This window comes from Rhopalosiphum maidis, chromosome 1 (assembly GCF_003676215.2).
Source record: "Rhopalosiphum maidis isolate BTI-1 chromosome 1, ASM367621v3, whole genome shotgun sequence".
NCBI classification, from domain to species: Eukaryota; Metazoa; Arthropoda; class Insecta; order Hemiptera; family Aphididae; genus Rhopalosiphum; species Rhopalosiphum maidis.
The window spans coordinates 5,640,164-5,663,053 of NC_040877.1; the positions used below are offsets into that span (position 1 = coordinate 5,640,164).

The window sequence follows — 22,890 nt, forward strand, 5'->3', positions numbered from 1 at the left end:
ATAATATTATGGATTTTTCTTTATCTTAAAAATAAGATAGCAATTATAGAATATTTCAAAAGTTATTGGAACTTTAAATATATTATTCTATTAAATGTTCTAATAATAATATTTACAGTATTTAAATATTATACGTCAACATAATTTATACCTTTAACAATTCATAAGCTACAAAATGATTGTTTCTTTTTCTACAAAAACCTATTTTGACAATAGCAAACGATTTCATTCCATTAGAATTGCTAATATACACAAGTACTCAACCCTGTTATACTATGATATTTGAAATGTTTCATATGTGTATGTTTTTTTTACTACCCACAAACCAAATGTCCAAATATGAACATAAATCCAAGACAGAGGGGATTCGATTTACGACGAATAAAATCTCGAGGGAAAGATATATGTGGAACCGTGTCCGTATATCGCTAAAATTGTTAATAGTTTTCATGTTGGACGACATTTTTAACGAGAAAAATCGACGAAATTTTGCACAATTGAACTATTTTTTTTTTTTTATCTCATCGTGATGCATTGACTCGATTTTGATTGCCAAATTTTGATATTTCACAGCAGTACATAAACCGCTCCAAACTAACAAATGATAAAAATGCCTTTTTTGTTTGTCACAATTGCCGACTTAGGGACGATTTATGTCTTATTATGTCAAAATAATGTAAACGTAAACATATTATTTAAAATAAAAAACAAAAATCAACTCTTTTATGTCGAATTAAATTTATTTTAATGGGCTTTGCGCGTCTTAAGTATACTTTTTAGAACGAATAAAAATGACGTTATTCATTATACAATGGTCGGACATAGTCAAGTGTGACGATGATTGCGAGGCACGTCAAATTTCTCGACAAACGATGACGCGTTCAATTATCTATAAGTATAAATATTACTACTGTATATTATTATTATTTATTAGGCGGGGTATTATGGTAAAACTGCTATGTATATTTTTTGACAATCTTGCGTTAAGTTATAGTTTTATTAATTAATTTTTCAATTAATTTATATTTAGTTTATAGTCAGTGCTTAACGAAAGTAATTGATTTTAACGTTTTCTAAGATTTTTACCGCATTACGGTGAATCTAACATTATTATATTATTATATTATATTGTATAGATTCAGAACACCGTTAATTTTTAATCGATTTTCAAATAAAACAAACATTTATATAATTAATTTTTTACAAAGTACCAACTTATACTAGCGACGACGTAAAATAATAATATTATGGCTATGGTGACGCCGAATAGACGGCGACGACGGTGTACATAAAATGTAACCGATGAATAAGAGCGCTCGGTGATTATTATAAGGTTGAATTTGCATATTATTATTTCGTACACCCCACAAGTGTGTAATATACACCATTATCTAACTTACAGAACCTCTGACTATGCTTTTTGCCCGACACATGTGTACATTTTTCTCATGATTATTTTCAAACTTAGAAATTCGACAAAAACCAAACGGCTAAGAACCATCTGCAAAGGTGAGCGTTTTAACTCCGGCGATCTTACAAACAATCTAAAGTTATCACTTCCAAATCTCTTTGAAAGAATTAAGTACTTAAGAATTTGGAGAGAGTTGCTTTCTACTATAATATAAATCGACGTTACCAGTGACAAATTAAATGCCAGTAGGTTTACTCCTTCTTTAACTCCGTTAAATGTAAATCACACAGATTTTTAACACGTTATTTGGGGTTTTTTGATCAAATATAAAATACAGGTCTAAAATGATATCCAATCAATCATAATAACTATCTATTTTATTTTCTGTAAATGACAACAAAATATATTTTTAAAAATTACAGTTTTTTGTGAGTCAACTATATACTTAACATTTATACGCGTTGAAATGTAAAAATTAAGTAATAAAAGGTAGACTTAAATGAGTTAAATGACACTGTGCATGATGCTGAATTTACTGAAGACAATTTTATGAAAATTTGCTGAAAAATTTGAATTTGCATAAGGGTCATTCGTTTTATACCTTTGACTTTCAATTGTAGATATATTTATCACAATAACTGATCCTGCACGGCGTTACCCTTGACAAATTAAATAATGTCAGTAAATTTACCTTATGTTTAACTCGGTTAAATGTAAATTACACATATTTTTAATACATTAATTTGGGTGATTTTTACAAAATATTTAATATCTAATCATTTAAAACGATATCCAATTATAATAACTACTTTATTTTCCGTGTTTGATGGCAACCCTATACAAACAAAACAATATACTTTTTTGTGAGACAACAAATCCTTGCAGGAGCCCTTCTTTAAAATACAAAATATAAAGATTTGGCTTTGAGATGCACATTCTCGGGTATATGATTGCCTACCTAAACTTTAAACCTAAATACGACAGACACTGGTGTAGATCGTTTACAACATATACACGTTATTTTTTTTTATTAATATGAGATTATTGAAAGTTTCAAGAACCAAAAAACATGAAAGTAATTCTCTCCCAGCGTTATTCTATATCCCAGTACACAGAACATCACATCATAACCACATAGTACATCGAATGCTTAGAGTCGCGAATTCAGTTTAATATTACTTAGGCCACGTCCCACACATTTAGATTGTCTTCCATTATTAATACTATTTATTTTTATTTTTTGTTTTTGTACCTACCAATACTTAGCTATCCTAAATATTATTATGTATTAATTTATTTCTTATAATATGTTATTTGTTTCATATTTTTACTTATTTTGTCAATTTTTTTTAACCATGTTAAACTGCCATTTGGCGTAAATAAACTAATAATAATTATTATTATTATTATATTTTATACATAAAATAGATATTTGGATTTAAATAAAATCAATTCACAAAAGACACCACATGGCTTTAGTGTAATATAGGTATAACCCAATAAACTGTTTACCTATATATAGTATTTTGCCGTCTGCTTTTTCACCCTATACGAGTCTGTTTTTAGAAATTTTTATATTAAATATTTAAACCTCAAATATATTGGTAGTATGCCGTGTGCTGCAATTGAACTATACTACGTATATTATACTAAATAAACTATCTTAGATTCGGGCCAATAATATATACGATTAACCGATGATTAAGTATAAAGATAACATCTATAATATTAGCAATTATTATTTCAATAAATGTGCATTCTTTGAACCTGTCTACAATATATAAAATGATTAACATGGTGTAAAATTATGGTACATTAAAGGTAACATCCACCTATACACAGAATAGTATACTTAGCGAACTATATATATATATATATAATATAAATAGATAATCAGAGAGTGGACAATGATTAATGTGCTAGTGCACTCTGATAAGTTTACAATTTAATACTAATGAATGAACCACCATTTTCTGTCCAGAGCACTACCATTCATCAAATAAATAAATATAAAAATCACAAATTACAGATTGTTATTTTGATAATATTTTATAATAGGCTCTAATTATTAATTATAATGCTTTCAAATTGATGTTATGAATTAAGCTACTCTATACGTTTTAGTTTATAATTTAATTTATAATATTTATAACAATATTGGCATGGATAAAATTTGTCTAACGAATGTTCTCCGAATTTAAATAATGTTTTTCATTAAAAACTCTCTGTGTTTATTAGTTTGCCTTCGCCCTCTAATTGAATATAGTTTTGTCGTTTGACATATACCCGCCACTACTGACAGTGTAACACTCAAAATGTCGAAAAGAGTTCAACGTAAATTTCTACATTTTGCATCATATATCCTCAAAGTTGACTGCTCTCGCCGTGACTACTACCAAAACGCTTTAAATCTATCTTCTATATTTTAAATTGAAGAGACAAGACAAGCTGTTAATTTAAACTGTTTAAGAAAACTTTTGGTAAATTAGATTAATTTTCTTACATTGCTTTCCCGAAAACATATTATCGGAGTTCCCCTCGCCAAACGTTAACCGGTATTTTCTATAGAAAATACATGTATCCTTTTCCCATACTAACTATTTATCACACACGTCTTCGCTTACACGTAGTCTTATATGCGATTCGCAAACGACGATCTTCTCATTTCTCGTTGAGTTTTTAAATTATATTTACATTTTAAACTATTACTTACCCATATTAGTGATTCATATATTGTTCACTTGACAATAAATAAATAAAAAAAAAAAAAATACAAAATAGCATATTAGCACTGTGCCAGGACAGAACTACACGTGGAGCGGCCACATATTATAATATCGGTTGTAAAATAGCAGTTGTCTACTGTTTATAGACGCTAACCGCGATAATAACATATGACAATAATACGCGTTATCAAATGGTATAAATTATATCAATCGGATCGTTTTGGATACCAACAATCTAAGATGCTTATTTAAAATACCTTCGAAATAAATTATTAAATTAATTTTGTCTGTTAAAACAATTTAAAACACTTTAGAGCATTTTAGCATTTTTCTAAAGTGAATAGATCTAATAGATTTAGCTGTTTTAAAAGACTATAACTTACGAACTTATCTTGTTTTATTTGGATCCAAAATGAAATATTGATAAGGATTAATAACGCACGTGACGTCACACTAATCGTCCGTAAAATGTACTCTATTATTGTTATAAAATAAGTTTTTGTTCCGTTGCAGCATTTGCCTGCCCATGGACTACACGACGTTCACCGACAAGGTGTACCTGTTCTCCTTGCTGACGTTCAACGGCATGGCGTTCGTGTTGATATGCGCGTGCTACGCCAAGATGTACGCGTCGATCAGGGGCGGCCGGGAAGCGGTGGCGTCGGTGGCCCGGTCCGACATGACGGTGGCCAAGCGCATGGCCCTGCTCGTGTTCACCGACTTCGCGTGCTGGGCACCAGTGGCGTTCTTCGGGTTGACCGCGCTCGCCGGTTACCCGCTCATCGACGTGCCCAAGACCAAAATCCTGTTGGTGTTCTTTTATCCGCTCAACTCGTGCGCGAACCCGTACCTGTACGCGCTGCTCACGCAACAGTACCGCCGCGACCTGTTCGTCCTGCTCAGCCGGTTCGGCGTGTGCAGCCGCCGCGCCGACGAGTACAAGGGAACGGGCCCGGTGCCGTGCGGCCGGCGCAAGGCCCACTGCAACGACGCGCAGCGGCACCGGGACCGCCGGGGCTACGGCGGCGGGGGAGGCGAGGGCGGTGGCGGATTCGGCGGCGGCGACGAGTGCGGCGGCGGCGGCGGTGGCGGTTACGACGACGCGGGACAGAGCGGTGGCGGCGGCGGCGGCAACAACCATCACCGCGGTTCGGTGATGACCACCGTCACGTCCGTCGATTCGGTGATCGCGTGCCGACCCGGCTCGCTGACGCCGCTCCAGGAGCAGCAGCTCAACTGCACCGTCGAGTACGCGGCGCATCGCGCGCACTCGCCGCCGCACACGCCGTCGCCGGTGCAGCAACCGTCGTTGATGACGCCGCTGCAGCAGAACTTGGAACTGATGCCGCTGCACGGCGGCGGCGGTGGCGGCGACGACGATGACGACGACTACGACGATTCCGTGTCGGTCATTTCGGTGCAACTGCGGCAGAGATCGCGCGACGGGTGCGGCGAGTAACACGCCGGCCGGCGTTTCGGCCGTCAACGATCAGCCGTCGACCGTTATTAATCCGGACCAACACGAGCGCAAAACCGCCACCCGTCACGTTTTCGACGACAACGATCTCGTAGTTGTTAATGTCGCGAGTTTGACTCGTCGTGTTTCACTAATGAGAATATGATGATGATATAATGAAACCACTGGTCTTTATGAAAAAATAAATAAATAAATAAATAAATAAATACTACTTCCCGTTTTCGGCCCAGCTGCGTGTACGGATTTAAGATGGGTAAGTCTAGGTAAGTGTACCTACACATACCATTTATATACAATATACAAGGCTAGGTGAATTTACTGTATTTATTTATTTTTTAACTCATATTCGTTAACTTATGCGTGTAGATTGATGTAAGTTAAAAGTAAGTTACTTTTATTTCTTTTTAACTTTTACAATTTTAATAGAAAAAAAGCAACTCGGATATCTTAGATAAAAATCCATTAGGTACATTTTTTTTTCTAAATGTTTACAATCAATAAAAAATCACAGTAAATAAATTCGATTGATTTAAGCATACACGCAAAGACAAAAGTAATATAATACACATAAGAATGATTAATTAAAAGCAGGGGCAGTTCGTTATAAGAATACTAAGAGCTCCTGCTCCGAAAATAGGGGGAAAAATGTTTTAAGTTTAACAGGTTTATTCGTAATTCATAACAGAAGATTGATCATTATTGAAAATTGTAAAAGTTAATGAAAAATTTAACTAAAGAACAACCTAAAAATATTACATTGGTCCTAGTAAATGTAGTTGGTGGGTGGATGGATGGGTTGTTTAGAAACTTGCTCCTTGAGTTATGAAGACTCAAGCCACTGATTAAAAGAGAAGCCATCAAATGATAAATCCTGGATAATACTGAATAATATAACTGAATAATTACTTATTTGGTAATTTTTTAATTGAAATATTTTTAATAAATGTGTGCGAGACAATGGAATTTTCCATGAGAGTTAATTCGATTCATATTTAAATCCAGAAATACATCGGTAGTCTACAATTTAAAATTAACATTATATTATACACGTATATAACAATTTTTTTTTATACTTAAAAACTAATTTACACAAAATAAAGTAAATATATTATTTTAATTTTAAATGTTCATATTATGAAAACAATATTATCTTAACCTGACTATACAATTAATTAAGTGTTTAGTAACTATTAACCGCATATCATGGGATACATTTAAACTCTTAACTTAGAAGATACGTTTAAAAAAAAAGTAACTTTTCATAAAACTTAGTCAAAAGTAATTTAACTCGTTAATGTCCAACTTTGTATATACATAATATATATAAAACGTGTATTGTATAGTATGTTATAGCGGCACATATTATAGAGTGTGTTTTCGTTACACGACGCATGTCGTGAAAAGTCGATTAGTCAACATAATTAATAACAATTAATGTTGTATAGTTTAAATAATAATTATAGTTGTATGTTTACTTTACACATATAATATTATATAGTATATAAAGTGTTTAAAAAATCTCAAAAAGTCATGTTTTGTATAGAATATTGAGAATCTTAGTTATTTAAGTGTCTATGTACCATATTATACTGTTTTATAAATGTATGATTTTTTTTTTTTAGTTAAAAAAAGAATAACGGTTTGACTATAGACATTGTTTTATAATATAATATTACGAAAGATATATATATATATATATAGTGTTGATAACTTTGAGTAGCTACTCCCCTAAGTGTGTGTTGTTTAGTTTACTTTTTTTTCATGTTTCAAAAACAGTTTATAAAATAAATAACTTTATGAACCTACATCAGCGATGGTTATTATTTCAAATTTTGATATTGATTGCCAATTTTTCCATATTATAATAAGGTATAACTTCGGGCTTTCTTATTGTTTTATAATATACAATACAATATATATGATGTTCGCTTATTATTATAGGAAAACACAGAGTACCAGAATACCAGCCAATTGCCAGGGTAAGTTGCCAAGGTAATTTTTTTTTTTAAAGAGTTATTGTATACAAATTAAGCGAATGCATGTCGGAAGATCTATACATAAATATATAAAAAAAAAATGGATTTCGTATTTACTATTTTTACTTAAGTAACAAACTAAAAAAAAGTATAAATAGATGTTCATTATAACAATACGGGAGAAAAAATACGTAACTAAATCGACAAAATAAAATATATTACGTGAATTTATAAGACTTTTATATAACATTAAAATATGATATGTCGATTTATTTTATACATTAAAAAATCAGTATCTATGTTTATTATACCATACAATATTTATTCGTATATACCTACAGGCTAACATTATACGAAATTTAATCTGACATCCATAATAAAGGTATTAATCTTCATTTTTATGAAGAAAAATAGTATTTATCATCCAATTATAATTAGTTTTCAAGAGTTTATTTGTAAATACATTATATCGGCAAATAAAAAAATCACGATATTATATTATGTAAGTAATATTAATATATTATATAATCAGAAAATAAAGGTCTACAAAATTATTAAATCAATTTAATATTTAAATAAAGACGTTTTATTGTACTATTCAGGTAATTTTGTTTGTGATTGTTTTGTGAATTTGTAAAAAGCTATTTGATAATTGTAAGCAAATAAATGTAAATAAAGTATATTCATGCGTAAACTAATAAACACAGTATTCAACTGTAAAAAGTATATATTATTAAATATTAAACCATAGTATATTGTTGTCATCAAAACTTTCATTTTCAGTCAATATCAACACATATTTTTGCGATTTCATACAAAAATCCCACGGAAAAGCAATGTTATTCCTGAATTTACCAATTTTACTTTCCTTAAAACCCTTACTTGAACTATTCCAAATCCGAATATTAAAAAAAAAAAAAATGAGTCATACCGGTACAATAATTTTCGAGTGATGCGATTTACAGCAAACAGCATTCAGCATTTCATCAATAAATTGTACTAATATAAATGATATTAAACTCACTTCATTCATCTAATTTCTGTATAATCATCTCAACGGTACTCAGAATATTATCTTTAACGTAAACCAACAATCATAAATTATTAAACAAATTCACCATAACGTCTTATACAAGCGTACAACAGCTATACTCTATAGACGTATAATAGTATATCAATTCGATCGGCTAATTGGATGTTTACATCTAATTGAACATGTTTTATTTCAAATTCAATTATATGAGAACTTTAATATTGAAACTGTGATGGTTTATTTTATGTATACATTTTTACCGTCATTCAATAGCAATAATAGTATAATAATCGGTTTTAAGGTTTAAACAATAATTAATTTAGTTAATATTTGTTTACGCTTTTACTCGGCAAGTACATACACATAAAACGGACGAATCGTCGATAAGTATCGGTTATTAGGTATTAAGTAGGCATACCGCGTACGCACATACACATTTGCGTATAAGATGTCTCGTCCTTTAGGGATTACATACGCGTGTTTTATCACAACATTCGTGGAATATAATAATAATATGGTGTATTATAATATAACGTTATAGGCTGTATAATAATAATAATAATATTACTGTATATTATATAGTTTATACGGACTTCGTTTAACGGTTTACCCGTTTAGAACATTATCATTTCAAGTTTTTAATTAACAATAAAACCAGTTCACCCCGTGAGGGTTTCATATAGGTACGTTATCTGTTTGGTTATGGTCCAAGTTTCTCGTCCGATTTATCGTCTGAAAACGGTCCGCAGCAGCGAATATAATGCACTCCGGTTTAATTATTGCGATCTGAGTAAATCCCGTATTCTTATTGGGGGAATATACGCGAAATCCTTAGAAGCGGACGATGCGCGTTACTACGACGTAGCTATAAACCGTCGATTTACTGCGTGCGCTTAAACGTTGGCTATTTCCAAATCCGTTTGGTTTTTCGCTTTATAATACACACACACATACAAACACGACCGTATTATATTATTATAGTTCTATGTAATATATTATATTATATAATATTATTGTAGAATAACGGAGAATTATTTCGACCGAAAATCGAACCATCCAATTCTACGAGAGCGTAGAGAAAACAATCGTAAACATTTTTTTTTTTTTTATTATGCGACCAATTTTTTTGTTTTCAGCCGTAGTGCACCTAATAATATTCGAAATAGAGCTAGAGATGTTGCGTGTTACGTGGCTATAATAATATATATACACATATATGTGTGTGTGTGTGTATAAAAAACACAACAACGGTGTTATCTTCTTTTCCGGTTTTTTTTTTTTTTTAAATCATTTATTTATTATACAGACGCGTTATAAACCTCTGTAACGCTACGGATATACATCTATTGATTTATATTATATTATACGCGTATATAGCAGCTGGAAAATATAAAATACTAATTAATTATTTACAAGGAGTTCCAGTGTATTCAGTAGAATTCCAATGACTGCGGTAGCCACGATATAGATCGCTCGTGCGTTGTGATGTAAAGCAGGTACAGTATGACGAATATAAAATAAAATTAATCAATTATTAATTGGTGCTAATTATTTGAGGGATTATTTCAGTAAGTATACTTTAAGCTCATGCTCAATCCATATTATACACATCATTTAATACTTTTTAACTGTTTCCGTGTTGTCGTAATGATCATTTTTATTTCATTTTAATATAATATATGTAATGTGTATAGATAATTGAAAAAAGTATATACTTATATAAAATAGTAGGACAAATTATATATATATATATAAAATAATACTTGACAAACATATCTATACGTGTATTATTCTTTTATTTGTATAAAACGCATTCATTAAGATATAATATCTATTCTATGAGCCGTGTGCGGCATTATATAATAATGAAGTGATGAGAGAAAAAAATAATCATACTTTTGACCCCCCCCCCCCCAAGGTACCAACTAGATTAATTTTCTTTCTTAAAGAGAGGCTTAAGTTAAAAATCAAAGCACTATTACTACTCCAAAACGTGATAACAGACACAAAAAAACATACACACATCATTGTAAAATCAATACATTCGTCACTCCGTTCAGAATCTAATACTACATATAAAACGATAGGAGGTCTATAATGAATCTAGCATACCTGTGCGCCACCGCCATTGTTACTTCCGTTTTGCTTGACAAATCGCGTATAGCAAAAGTTTTACTCGCACACGCTATCTCCGCCTCTCTAAGCGTTTCAAGCGCGAAACACGGGTTTCCGGATATGCGGTCGGCCGGGCCGTCGTGTGATTTACCGGCACTGCAGTAACGACAACGCTATTTCCGGCAGCAATGGCAGGAAAACCCACGTGAAGTCACACCCTTGACCACAGCCCATTACCCCAATACAATAATTTTTGAATATTTATATAATATGTATACGATTCCTGGCATTTCCGGCATAATGCGTTGTTGTTTTTCCATGCCGAATATATAACGAACTAACTAGCCGATACTCTACTTTATACAAGTGCATTATATACCTTTCGAGTATATATAACTCTATTAATAATTCAGTTTTTGAATCGAGAAATAAAAATTAGAATGGAGGGGAGGGTGCAAAAACCCTGAATATTCAAAGTGTTATAATTAGAAGGGATACGCATAAATAGGTGCTTCCCGCACGATGCATGCACTTTTAACAATTTAATATAAAATTTAAATATTACACTAAGCCTGCATAGTCAACAGAACAACAGCTCAACTTAACAGCATCCTGTCATTATTATTACTAAATTGAAGAAACACGAGTTATATGTTTATAATTATATAAAATAGTTCGAATCTAGAGTTTGAAAATGAATGCGAATCGAATACTCTAGTGATTATAAAGTTATCTCCACCAATAATTTTATGACATGAAATTCGATTAACAATATACATGATTTTTATTTTTTTTTTTTTTTTAAAGAAGTTTCATAACATCACAGTCAAGACACTCCTTAAATAGTAGAAATAGTCTAAATTTAAAGTTATGGATTTATTTTTAAATCTATAAATATTCTTAAATAATAAATATACCAAAAATAATTTAAAAAACATAATTTGAGTAAATTAATTATTTAAGGAAAAATGGTAGTGAGTGTGCTTGGTGAATCATTCTGTATAATATAAATATATTGTATATTAGTCTAAAAAATATAAGCGAGCATAATTTGAAACTAAAAATATCATCTCAAACGTGTATGGATGCGTAAATGTTTGTGATATAGGTTCAAGCTATATAATATTAGCTTGTGATACTCATACGCTATGTGATTGTGCTATCGTGTTATAATATAACAGCTCAACAAAATGAATACTTGAAAAGTGTTTGAAGGCAAAAAAATGAATATTTTCATAAAAATCTAGTTTCAAAAACATAGTTCATTAAAAAAAAAAATAGTGAAAAGAGAGTCTGCGCTTTATAAAAAAAAAAAAAAAAAACTTACCCTATAAATAAAAAGATTATATTATATGGTATATTTTATGTTTGTGGATTATTGCATGTATATATGTTAGTAGGTGATGCAGTGAAAAATAATAACGACAGTTTGCACGAGAGGGTTCGTCAAGAAAACGTAAAATTCACGAGGGAGAAAAACGATCGTGACTACGAAAATTAAATCTCCCGATTATATTAGCACGCACATTCCCATACACGTTGAGTTGGTGTGTGATACACACTAGTAAATCGTAACACGGTTGATCGCGCGTACGTAATGTGTATAAGATAATATCCAATTTCCGAACGTTCTAGACCGTTTTATTCGCCTTTTTATATACCCGTGCAACCACGTATTAATATAATATTATGGTGTAATCGAGTTAATCTGCAGTGATCAAATATTAAAATTGGTACGTCCGGACGCTGACGGTAAACAAGTTATAATAATTACGTTTATGCTTTGATTATATTTGTTACATGATATAATTCTATGTGTAAGTATTATAATTTACAAGCATTAAACACATTATATTATATATAGGTATAAGTATTATAATATTATATTATATTATAATAAACGTAATATTAATAAGTAAAAATCATAATATACTATACGCTTTATAATCGTTCATTATTGTATTCTTGTTTACAAACTTTTCATCTATTTTTAGTGGATCTGTCAAGTGTATTAAAAGTGTAGTCATGATACGAAAACGGTTTACGGTGTTACATTGAAATATTGGTTTACATAATAAATTAATAAAATAACAGTCAAATACTAAATAATTAAAAAACTTATAATATACCTAAATAACTGATACACAAAGGCCTAGTTTCAAGATTTGTAAGACCATGAACAGTTTATGAAATGAGTCGTTAGGAGAAATTAAAAAAAAAAAATTTTAATACAACCTATATTTAGATAAAATAACGTTAATCTACATTTTCTTAATTTTCACTGGTAGTGAGTGCAAATATATTTTAATATTTCCAACCACAAGTAGAAGACATATATCCTATTTTAGAAATTTGTAATTGGACATTATGAGTTATGGTCCTGAATCATATTTCATATTTTGTAATTAGATAATAATAATTAATAGCAGGTATATTATGTTATTATATTATGTATTTATAGTATATCTTTTTCCAATTGATATATATATATATATATTATAATTTAATTATTACAAAAATTTAGTACAGACAGTACAGCTATAGCGGGTGATTTAAATTCAAACTATTTTTATACAATACATAATACAGTGGTACCTCGATAAGTTTAAATTCTAGGAAAATGCAATTTTTTCGACTTATTGAGGTTTTTGACTTACTAATATTTTCGAGTTATCAAGGTTTAAGGAAAACATGTCGACTTAAAGTATCTTTGAAATGTATTCTAGAAATACTATGTAACTATAATATTATAGTTCTTAATTATTATATAATATTTATGTAATATATATATACATACATAATACATATAATTACAGTAAGTAATGCTATTTTTATAATTCTATAACTATTACTAAAAATTATGATAATAAAGTGATAAAATAATTAATAATTTTTACATTCCACCGTACAAGAGTAACTGATCGATCGCAATTGACATTACCAAATTTAATGAAAATAATCGAATCAAAAATACAATAATAAATATTACAAACGTGTCTGTATTTGGAACTTAGAGTGTTCGAGTTATCTATAATTTTTCTTTGGAGTAAACGAGGTTTTCACAAGGGAATGGCATTTATTTTGATTTATCAAAATTTTCGACTTATCGCAGTTCCACTATATACATCAGGTATACACTTCAAATAAATAACTTAAATATATTTTGTACAAAATTTTTTGTCCAAAAAAAATTTGATGTACTTTAGAATATCGACAATGTTCAGATTGGCTACGTTGTGAATAATTAATATTCGTATTATCGAAAGTAGGTATATACATTTGTAAGTGGCAATAATTTTATAAAAGTAATAGTTAAATTTTGCATAACACTAAAATGCAGTGACTATTAGTTTAACCGACCGGGCTGGTGCGCAAGATTTCTTGATCCTGAAAAAATATTGAAAAGTGTTTACTTAAGTATATTTTATTAATAAAATTGTTCTATCAGAAGAAACATACTTTTAATTCGTAATTACTGTTAATGACCTAGGCACAAAAAAAGAATGAGTTTGAGTTTAAGGTTGACTGTCAAATGGTATGGTACACATTATTTTCATAAAAGAAAATGTTTGAAGATCTTAATTTTTATTAGGAAACGGCTAATAATATGTATTTTTTACCACTCCCTTCGAACTTAATTTTATAGGGGAAGGAGTGTTATGTAAATTTGTAAATTTAAAAGCTAGCCTGTTTACACTTGAATGTCATGTTTTATGTTAGCAAAAAAACAACAAATTCCAAAAAGTTAATTTTTATTGTTGATAATATGTGGGGAGACCTATTGAAAGCCATTTCCATATATTTTTTATTATACTTAATTTTACGGAGGAATGATATTCGTATGAATTTTAAGCCTATACTAGCATGTTCAAGTGCATAACGTACATTATATTCATAAAAATAAGATTTTGAGAATCCTAATTTTTACTAGAAAATTATAGAACTCGATGTTTAAGAGGAAGGAGTTTTGTAAGAATATTAATAAAACTATAGGCTTATTCATAAGAATATGGTGCTCACCACAAAATTATTGTAAAAAGTTCATTTTTAATATTAATGAAGTGAAATCTATTTCTGGACATTTTGATGTATTTTTCATTTTATGGGTAAAGGATTGACGTGCGAATTTTAAAACTATATTTGAAGATATAAGGGCATACACCCTTTATGATGTACTCTATTTTCATGAAAAAAATGTTCAAAGGTTTTAATTTTTACCAAGATACAGTTGGAAAACATATTTTTGGCCACTTCATATAAATTTGATTTTTTAGGGAAAGGAGTATCGTGTGACTATTTTAAAACTAGCTTTACATGTTCAAGGGAATGGTGTATATCATATTCGTTTTTAATTATCTCATTTTAACCAAAAACTATGAATTACCTAAATAAATTAAAAATATAGGTACGTTTTAATTTTTATAATAGCGGAAACGGATCTCCCATTCCCATAATTCTACGGAAAGCAACGTTCCTGGGAATTTTAGAAGATGCCAACCCTTGTTATAATCAAAAAACATCAATTTTGAGTAATAAAAAAATACAATCTTTAATCGAAGTATACTGAGTACGGATTTCCCACGGGATGTCATCCTTTTTCATTCTGTATAAATCGTGATAAAAGTTCACGGTCGTAGAAAATGGTAGATAATCATTCGCTGATCACTGTAGGTAGTAAAATTTCACAAGGAATTTAAAGGTTGACATAAATAGATCCAAATAAATGTGTTAATCATATAGAAGGAAAAGACTTTATCGTTTATAAACAGTCGTAGGTATTAACTATTATCTTAGAGAACCAGAGTATAAAGAACATATACTGTCGATAGGTAACTAGATCTGTCACATTACTTTTTACAAAGTGAATTTATAGTGTTAACTTTCAAGAGATTGTTCAACAAACTAAAATATTTACTCTGATAGTATAAATGTTAATTATTTTCTATTACCTACCTTAAGGAAACGGTACGCAAACGATATACTTAGTTATTTTAAACGTTTGATGATGTTGCTGCTATAGTTTAATATGTTCAACATTATTTTCCAAAAGCTTACACCAAACGGGATTATGAGCTGTGACTGAGGACAGGAAAAACCATTTCATGAAAGTAATGGTATATATAATAATAATAATATGTTATAAAAATATCTTTTAATTTTTTATAAACTTCGTTAAGTAAATGGTTATTTTTTAATATTATCTTTAACGAAGTAATTTATAATAGTGTAGGTAATAATTACATATACATATTTTATAATAATATATAAAAATAATACTGTTTTAAAAATAGTCTGTGATATCATTCAATTCAAAACATTATTTAATGAAAAGATTATTGTAATAATATAAGAAAAATATGAAACATAACATAACAGTATGTTTTCAGGTGAAACATTTTATAGGAAAACCCGAATTTTATTGCTTGAAAAACAAACACGTTTTTACTTTTGATGACCATTATTAATTTTTTTAACGATTTTAAATGCACATAAATTGTTTCTTTCTAAAAATATTTTGTTTTTAAACTACAGTAAAAAATATACATACTTTTAAACAGTAAAATTTTGTATGACAAAAAAAAACAATAAAAATGAATTAATAAAAAATAATAATAATAAAACAAAACAATTATAATAATATAATATTAATATTTGTAAATGTAAAATGAGCACAATATATAAAATAAATAATTAAGAAAAAAGATTTAGTAAATAGATTAGTATTAAATATCGATACATAATATTGATACTTTTAATTTATTCCTATTTAAAATATATAATTTTAAACCTCTAAAATTTGAGCAGACAGCCACAATATTTTAGTTAATGTTCATTAATGTTTTGATTCTCATAAACAATCTAACATCACTCTTGTTGGGGCCTATTTAATAGATCTTTTACTATAAAATATTTATAGCTATTGCAACGTGACCGGTTATAATATAGGTACATTAATTTCTACTTTTTTTTATTAAATTTGTATTAGATTTTTCATTTTTTGATCGATTATCTTTTTCCAGAATACCTACTGTTGTCACTCTGGTACGTTAAACTTTGTTTCTTTCTTTTCCACGTTATTTGTAATATTTTTTTGCTTGACATTGACTTCAGTGATGCATGTAAACAAAATCATGTAAAATATTATTAAATGAAAGTTTTAAAATAGCGTGTCTCATGATGACAGTATAAATAATTTTACACAAACATCAATGAAATATTATTTTTATGTGCAATTATCAATAGCACATAAAAATAGTTAAAAAAAGTGTTTTTTTTTTTTTACATTGACAACTTAATTTGTTAATTGTTCCGTGTTAAATAGAACAATGACGCTGTAAATTTCTTAAAAAATGTATTAGTAAAATGAAAATAAACAAAAATATAGATATTAGCGCAAAGATAAGTACATAAATTATACGTTTCAAATAGAATGACTATTAAATATTGTACAGAAAATATTCCATAATTAAACGTTATTTTTATCATTGTTTTATTATCATAACTTAGAGTAGATCATACATAACTTAAATTATTCCTGAAAATCATAAAAACGAATAAAATAAATTTCCAGGCGTTCGAAATTTCCCTCTCCTCCAATGTTTTATGAATAAATGTCTTTTGTATGTATTATAAATTTGAAATTTAAATTTATATTGATTTTGAATAATAACTCCCTCTACATACATTTTTCTATTTACGTGTTTTCTGTGTAAATCATATTATATTATATAATAGCAACACGTGATAGGTATTAGTTGTAAATACGAGATTAAAACTTAAAAAAAAAACACAAATTCCGTTATTTATAAAATATTCATATGCGTTTACGTTACCGTGTATGTTTAAATTCACCATAATATAATGTACAATATTTTGGGTGCGGTGTGTGTTTGTTTTTCTTTGAAGTAAAGCCAGAAGCTAGTAAAAATTTTAGGGACTAGACCAAAAATCCAATCTTTGTTCTCTATTACAATTTTAAGTTTTTCGGGGACAAATACAGGGTTACACTGGTAATTTTTTTATAAATTATACATCATATATTTGAAAAAACTGTCACATTGTATTTCTACATATTTTTGTGAAAATGTGACTAAAATTTAAAAACCTAATATTTATTAAAACATTTTAATTTAATTTAAATTATAACGGAATTTTTTCCTCCGAGCGATCCTTAGAATAATTTATTACTTGATTAAAAACGTTTATTGATAACACATTATTATTTAATGTGTGCATATAGGTAGAAATATTAATGCAATAGTTAGAATTAATTAAATACACAGTAAAATAATATACCTAGTCTATTATTTAATTTAACCTTTAACAAAAAATTGTTGTAATTCAAAAATGATATTACAACAGTTGTACAGGAAAAAATATTAACATAATATACATAGCTATCATTATAAAGTGATATGGTACTGTGATGATAAAATACAATAATGAGTTTACTATAGAAAAATACAGTAGATAAGATAATGGTTAATGTATTGTCTCCAAAAGGCTTGTTTAAAACTGTGTTAAGAGAAGACAGCAGGAGATTTATAATGGATGTAAAGTCTGACTAAAATTTTGATAGTAATATGATATCAGAAGATTTGGGAATTGAAGTGATGGGCACAGATCAATAATAGGATAGGAAAATAAACAGGTCTTATATTTTTAATATTTATGTTTAACAAGCGGTCATGGTTATTACTAAAACTTACAAAGTTGTGTAACTTAATAAAATATTCATATAGTTTTATATAATAACCATTAAAAATAATTTTGTATTTGTTTTTTTAGGTACCATATTTGTATCTTACAAATTGTAGTGCCTACTCCACTATGATTAATAATTATTGTGTATTTGTGAGAAATTATTTTATTTATAAGCATCTCAAATTAATTTATGTGATTTGTATTTGAGTTAAATTTTATTGATGTCATTTGATAAACTTATTTGAAAATATCGATAATCGATTTTTTTCATAATATTCTTAAGGTATTTTCTATTTTTGGTCCGTAAATTTATTATGTAATAGTTTGATGCTGCATTTCATTCTGATATTGATACATTTTGATAATCTTATAACTTTTATGATTTGCATTAAATTTAATAAGACAATATCATGCGTACTTGACGTATGAGTATACGGAACAGTTGTTAAACAAAATTCAATCTAATATCTGATCTTTAATTTATTTTACTTGTCATTGATGGTTTATTTAATTTTAAGAATTCAAAGACTTAAGGTATATTTATTGTTTACACACTAACTGTTTAGGTTTTATTGCGTTTTCTTGTGTATACTCACGCAATTACACATCAATGCATCTTTTCACATCAATAAACATTTTAATTTTCAATAATAATTCAAATCTTATTAGTTATAATTAAAAACTAGATTTTTGTACAGTAAACACTTGAAAAATGTGCAATTAAAATTTCAAAACTTGTAAAATAACATTTGTTTATGTATTGGCAAGCAATTTTTTAGTGTAGGAATCCTTTAAGTTATATTTATATTACTTTTTATTTCCTAATATAATATTTTTGAATACATTAACTATATAAAGCTGTTAGTTGATACAATTTAATATCTAATTTAATAATTTATTTCACCATCGTGTACATTTCTGAGTTTTCTTCGTGTAGCCATGAAAGGTAGACTATAGTACTGTACTACTATAAATTATGATATAACCACCCGTCTATCGAACGTTTAGTTATCACAGCTTCTTTATCTTTATTACTTCACATTAAGTTCAAAGTACAGTAACACGAACTACAAATATTATACCTACAATACCTATATGTTTTAATAATACGAAAAACGTGCGTTTTAATGAAATACAATTTAATATTGCATAGATACGAAAATCCTTAAATGTGTAATTTTGTGACAAATAAAACTTTGTACCGACTTAGTTTAACTAACCATAATAACATTCACTTGATTCAGATTTATAACGTGTTACCATATAATTTGGAATTAACAATAAAAAATCACAATCGTCTTTATTTATTTTATATTTAAGGGATCATTGAGTTGTGGTGGATCATCATGAATAGTGACTTGTAACGTTGTTTAACAATGGTTAACGTTATAGCTAGCACTAAAATTAAGGATAACCCAAGTATTTTAATATCATCCTAAACTCTTTCATCTCATGGCATAAGTTATAGTTAAAACGATCAGTATTTTTTTTTATACATTGGAGCGAAATAATTATAAATCAATTGTTTTTATTTTGTTCATCATTAAGTGAATATTTTATTTGCACCGATCGTCTGAAATTAATGTTTTTATTCATGATGGTGTCCTGTTTTATATTACAAAATATATTATGATTTTAAAATTGTTAACTACAAATTTTTTACTAATTTAAATCCTAATCAAAAATGTTGTATTTAACATATAAGTAGATAAATAATATTTTCAATAACGTAAAATACATAAAATATTTTAATACATAATATATGACTAAGGAAAATAATTGCATTATAAAATAAATGATAAATATAATTGGACTTTGATTTAAAGTCATATACTTGCCAAAAATATAATCATTTCTGGACGGTGTAATAAGTCAGTTGTTTGTTTTCAGTTATTTCATACATACGAGTACATATTATAATAATATATTAGTGGTATCTCATTCAAAATAATTACAAGACAATAACGGGTTCAAATCTAAGAGAAAATAGGATAAGTTATTTTAATACCCTCAGGAATAATTTATTATTGAAAACTATTGTCATCGTAATCATAAAAAACAATAGCATTAAAAAAAATAGTCAGATATTTGACGTTTATATTAAATGAATAAAAAATGTATCCTAAAAAAGGAACTTACAGTGTGAAAATACCACCAGTTTAAATATAAAAAGGTCAATTAAAATAACATTTTATATTGTAATATTTATCAATTATAAAATATTATGATTATAAATTCAGTAAAGAGACTATTGTATTTTTCAATGAACTGTAAAATTTAGTTTCAGTGAAGACTTCGTTGCTGAATCAAATCGAAAAAGGTCTTGTATTAACATATTAATCTCAATTGAAACGTTGTTAAAAAACCAAAAATTGGCCGTTTATTCTAAAACAATTAAGAAGTTATTAATATTTTTTGAATATACTTATTTATTGTTGATACATAAAGGTGCAACATATGTGTATGTGTAGTTGTACTACACATACAACTACAAAGAACGAAATTATTTTACTAAACAATATTAGATTCCAACAAACAGATGAAAATGAAAAAAAAAACGTTTGTATTCGTTAGACACAAGTATATAAACTACAGGTATTATTATAAATATGGTCCTTGCACATTTATATTGCGTTCATCCATAGGCCAGTCATAGTGACTATATACACGTCGCATCGTCCTGCACACACATGCCTTGCGTTACCAACGGATACCGGATTACTTAACGATAACATTTTTATGACAATATAAAAGTGGTTTTCAAACGGAGACCTAACATAACCATCTTCAGCAGTACAGTTATTTTGTACGTCAGTCACAACGCTAAAACTTTAAGTATAAAATTATTATTAATTTTAAGCACTATTTTAATTAAAAACAATATAAATAAAATAAAATACAAATTATATTACAAATATATTTTAAGCAAAATATATGACATTAGTTCGTAATTTATATATATATTTTTGAAATTCAATAAAAAAAAGTTAGCTAATGAATAATTCAATAATTTATTTGACGTGAAACTTTAAAAACACTTATACTTTTATCTTTTAATATAATCCATAATTTGACGTTCTGGTGACAGGAAATTGATCACACTGTAACATGCTGCATTCAAAAGTATAACAAAATCTCTTCGTATATATTCCGTATTGAAATGAAAAAGTATGATCATATGAAATTTCTGTGCAAGGTAAATAAAAAATGTATTGTGTTTATAAATTATGAAATTTAAATAAATGTTCTCATATATATATATATATATACATATTTGACTTTATAGTCTGAATATTTTTAAGACTACAACGAGTGGCTTATTTTTTATATTTTTCTATAATATGGATAAATATTATATTTTATAATATTATATTCAATAATTATCATAATATGTTATATTATATTAAAATTAATAGTATACAGAACACTAGTCATTTAGTTTTACCATAATAGGTACTAATTACAAATTTTTAATCAAAATAAATAAGAATATTAATTTTTTACATTTTAAGTCTTTCCCAGATAAATGAAATACGCTTAAATTATCCTGGATATTTAATTACAATACACATGAGAAACATTACATTAATTTAATGTTAACAACTTGTACATTAAAAAAAAAAGTCTAACTATATAACTATTTATACAATACATAATATATTTTAATTAAATATGTTGTATATCTTTTTACAAATCACTTATTAATTTATTATATTTGTATTGTTGTAAGCTTAATATAACGTAAAAGTATTTGTATTTTTAACAAAAAAAAATGCTCACGTCTATTACCTTTCTAAAATGACTGAAATTTATGATTATAATTTATTATGCAATGTATTTTATTGTATTTATAATATAATAATAATAAATAATAATTATATAAAATAATAACCCATTAATAATATTTTATATTTTATGTTCTATTGAAGTATATATACTCGTACGTATCATACGTATCACGTACTTTTAACGTACCACAATATAAAATAAAATTTCTATAACAAATTGATTAAACGTAACATACATTTTTTATGTGTATGCTTTAACTATTCATCATAACTATCAAAATAGTGAACAATTATAATGCTAGAATAACGTTAGATACTACATCCAGCTTTAATAATTAAATTATACTAAATGTGACGGTTGGCTGAACATTTGACGTACAAGCTATAATATTTCAAAAAAAAAAAAAATGGATGAGAATAGTCGTAAGCCAAAAATATTACGCTTAAAAAATACAATTAAATAGGATTGGCTTCTATTTGAATTCAAACTTATTTTTATATTCATTAAATTAAGAGCTTCAAAGTTCTTTTCAGATTGCTGAATAAGGATATTTGTAGAATAACTTTGAGCATCATACATGCTCTCCGCTTTTTTTCTTTACTAATACACTAATTGAAAATCTAACTTTGAGAATTTTTAAATATAATTAAAGACCATAT

The 22,890-nt window shown here is 27.9% G+C and overlaps 1 protein-coding gene across 2 annotated transcripts in view; it reads left to right on the forward strand.

Annotated features, from left to right (window-relative positions):
• Positions 1–7,591, forward strand: part of LOC113559318 (lutropin-choriogonadotropic hormone receptor-like) — a 118,488-nt gene extending 110,897 nt beyond the window's left edge. Inside the window, exons 15-16 of one of the 2 annotated variants that reach the window (XR_003405925.1) lie at positions 4,651–5,877; positions 7,556–7,591. Coding sequence is in view for 1 of the 2 variants with exons in the window: in XM_026965000.1 (XP_026820801.1) it covers positions 4,651–5,596 (946 nt within the window). In the remaining variant the exon portion in view is untranslated. Of the gene's footprint in view, positions 1–4,650; positions 7,185–7,555 lie in introns of those variants that run through there. The other variant, XM_026965000.1, reaches the window with a different exon arrangement.
• Positions 7,592–22,890: the final 15,299 nt, after the last annotated feature.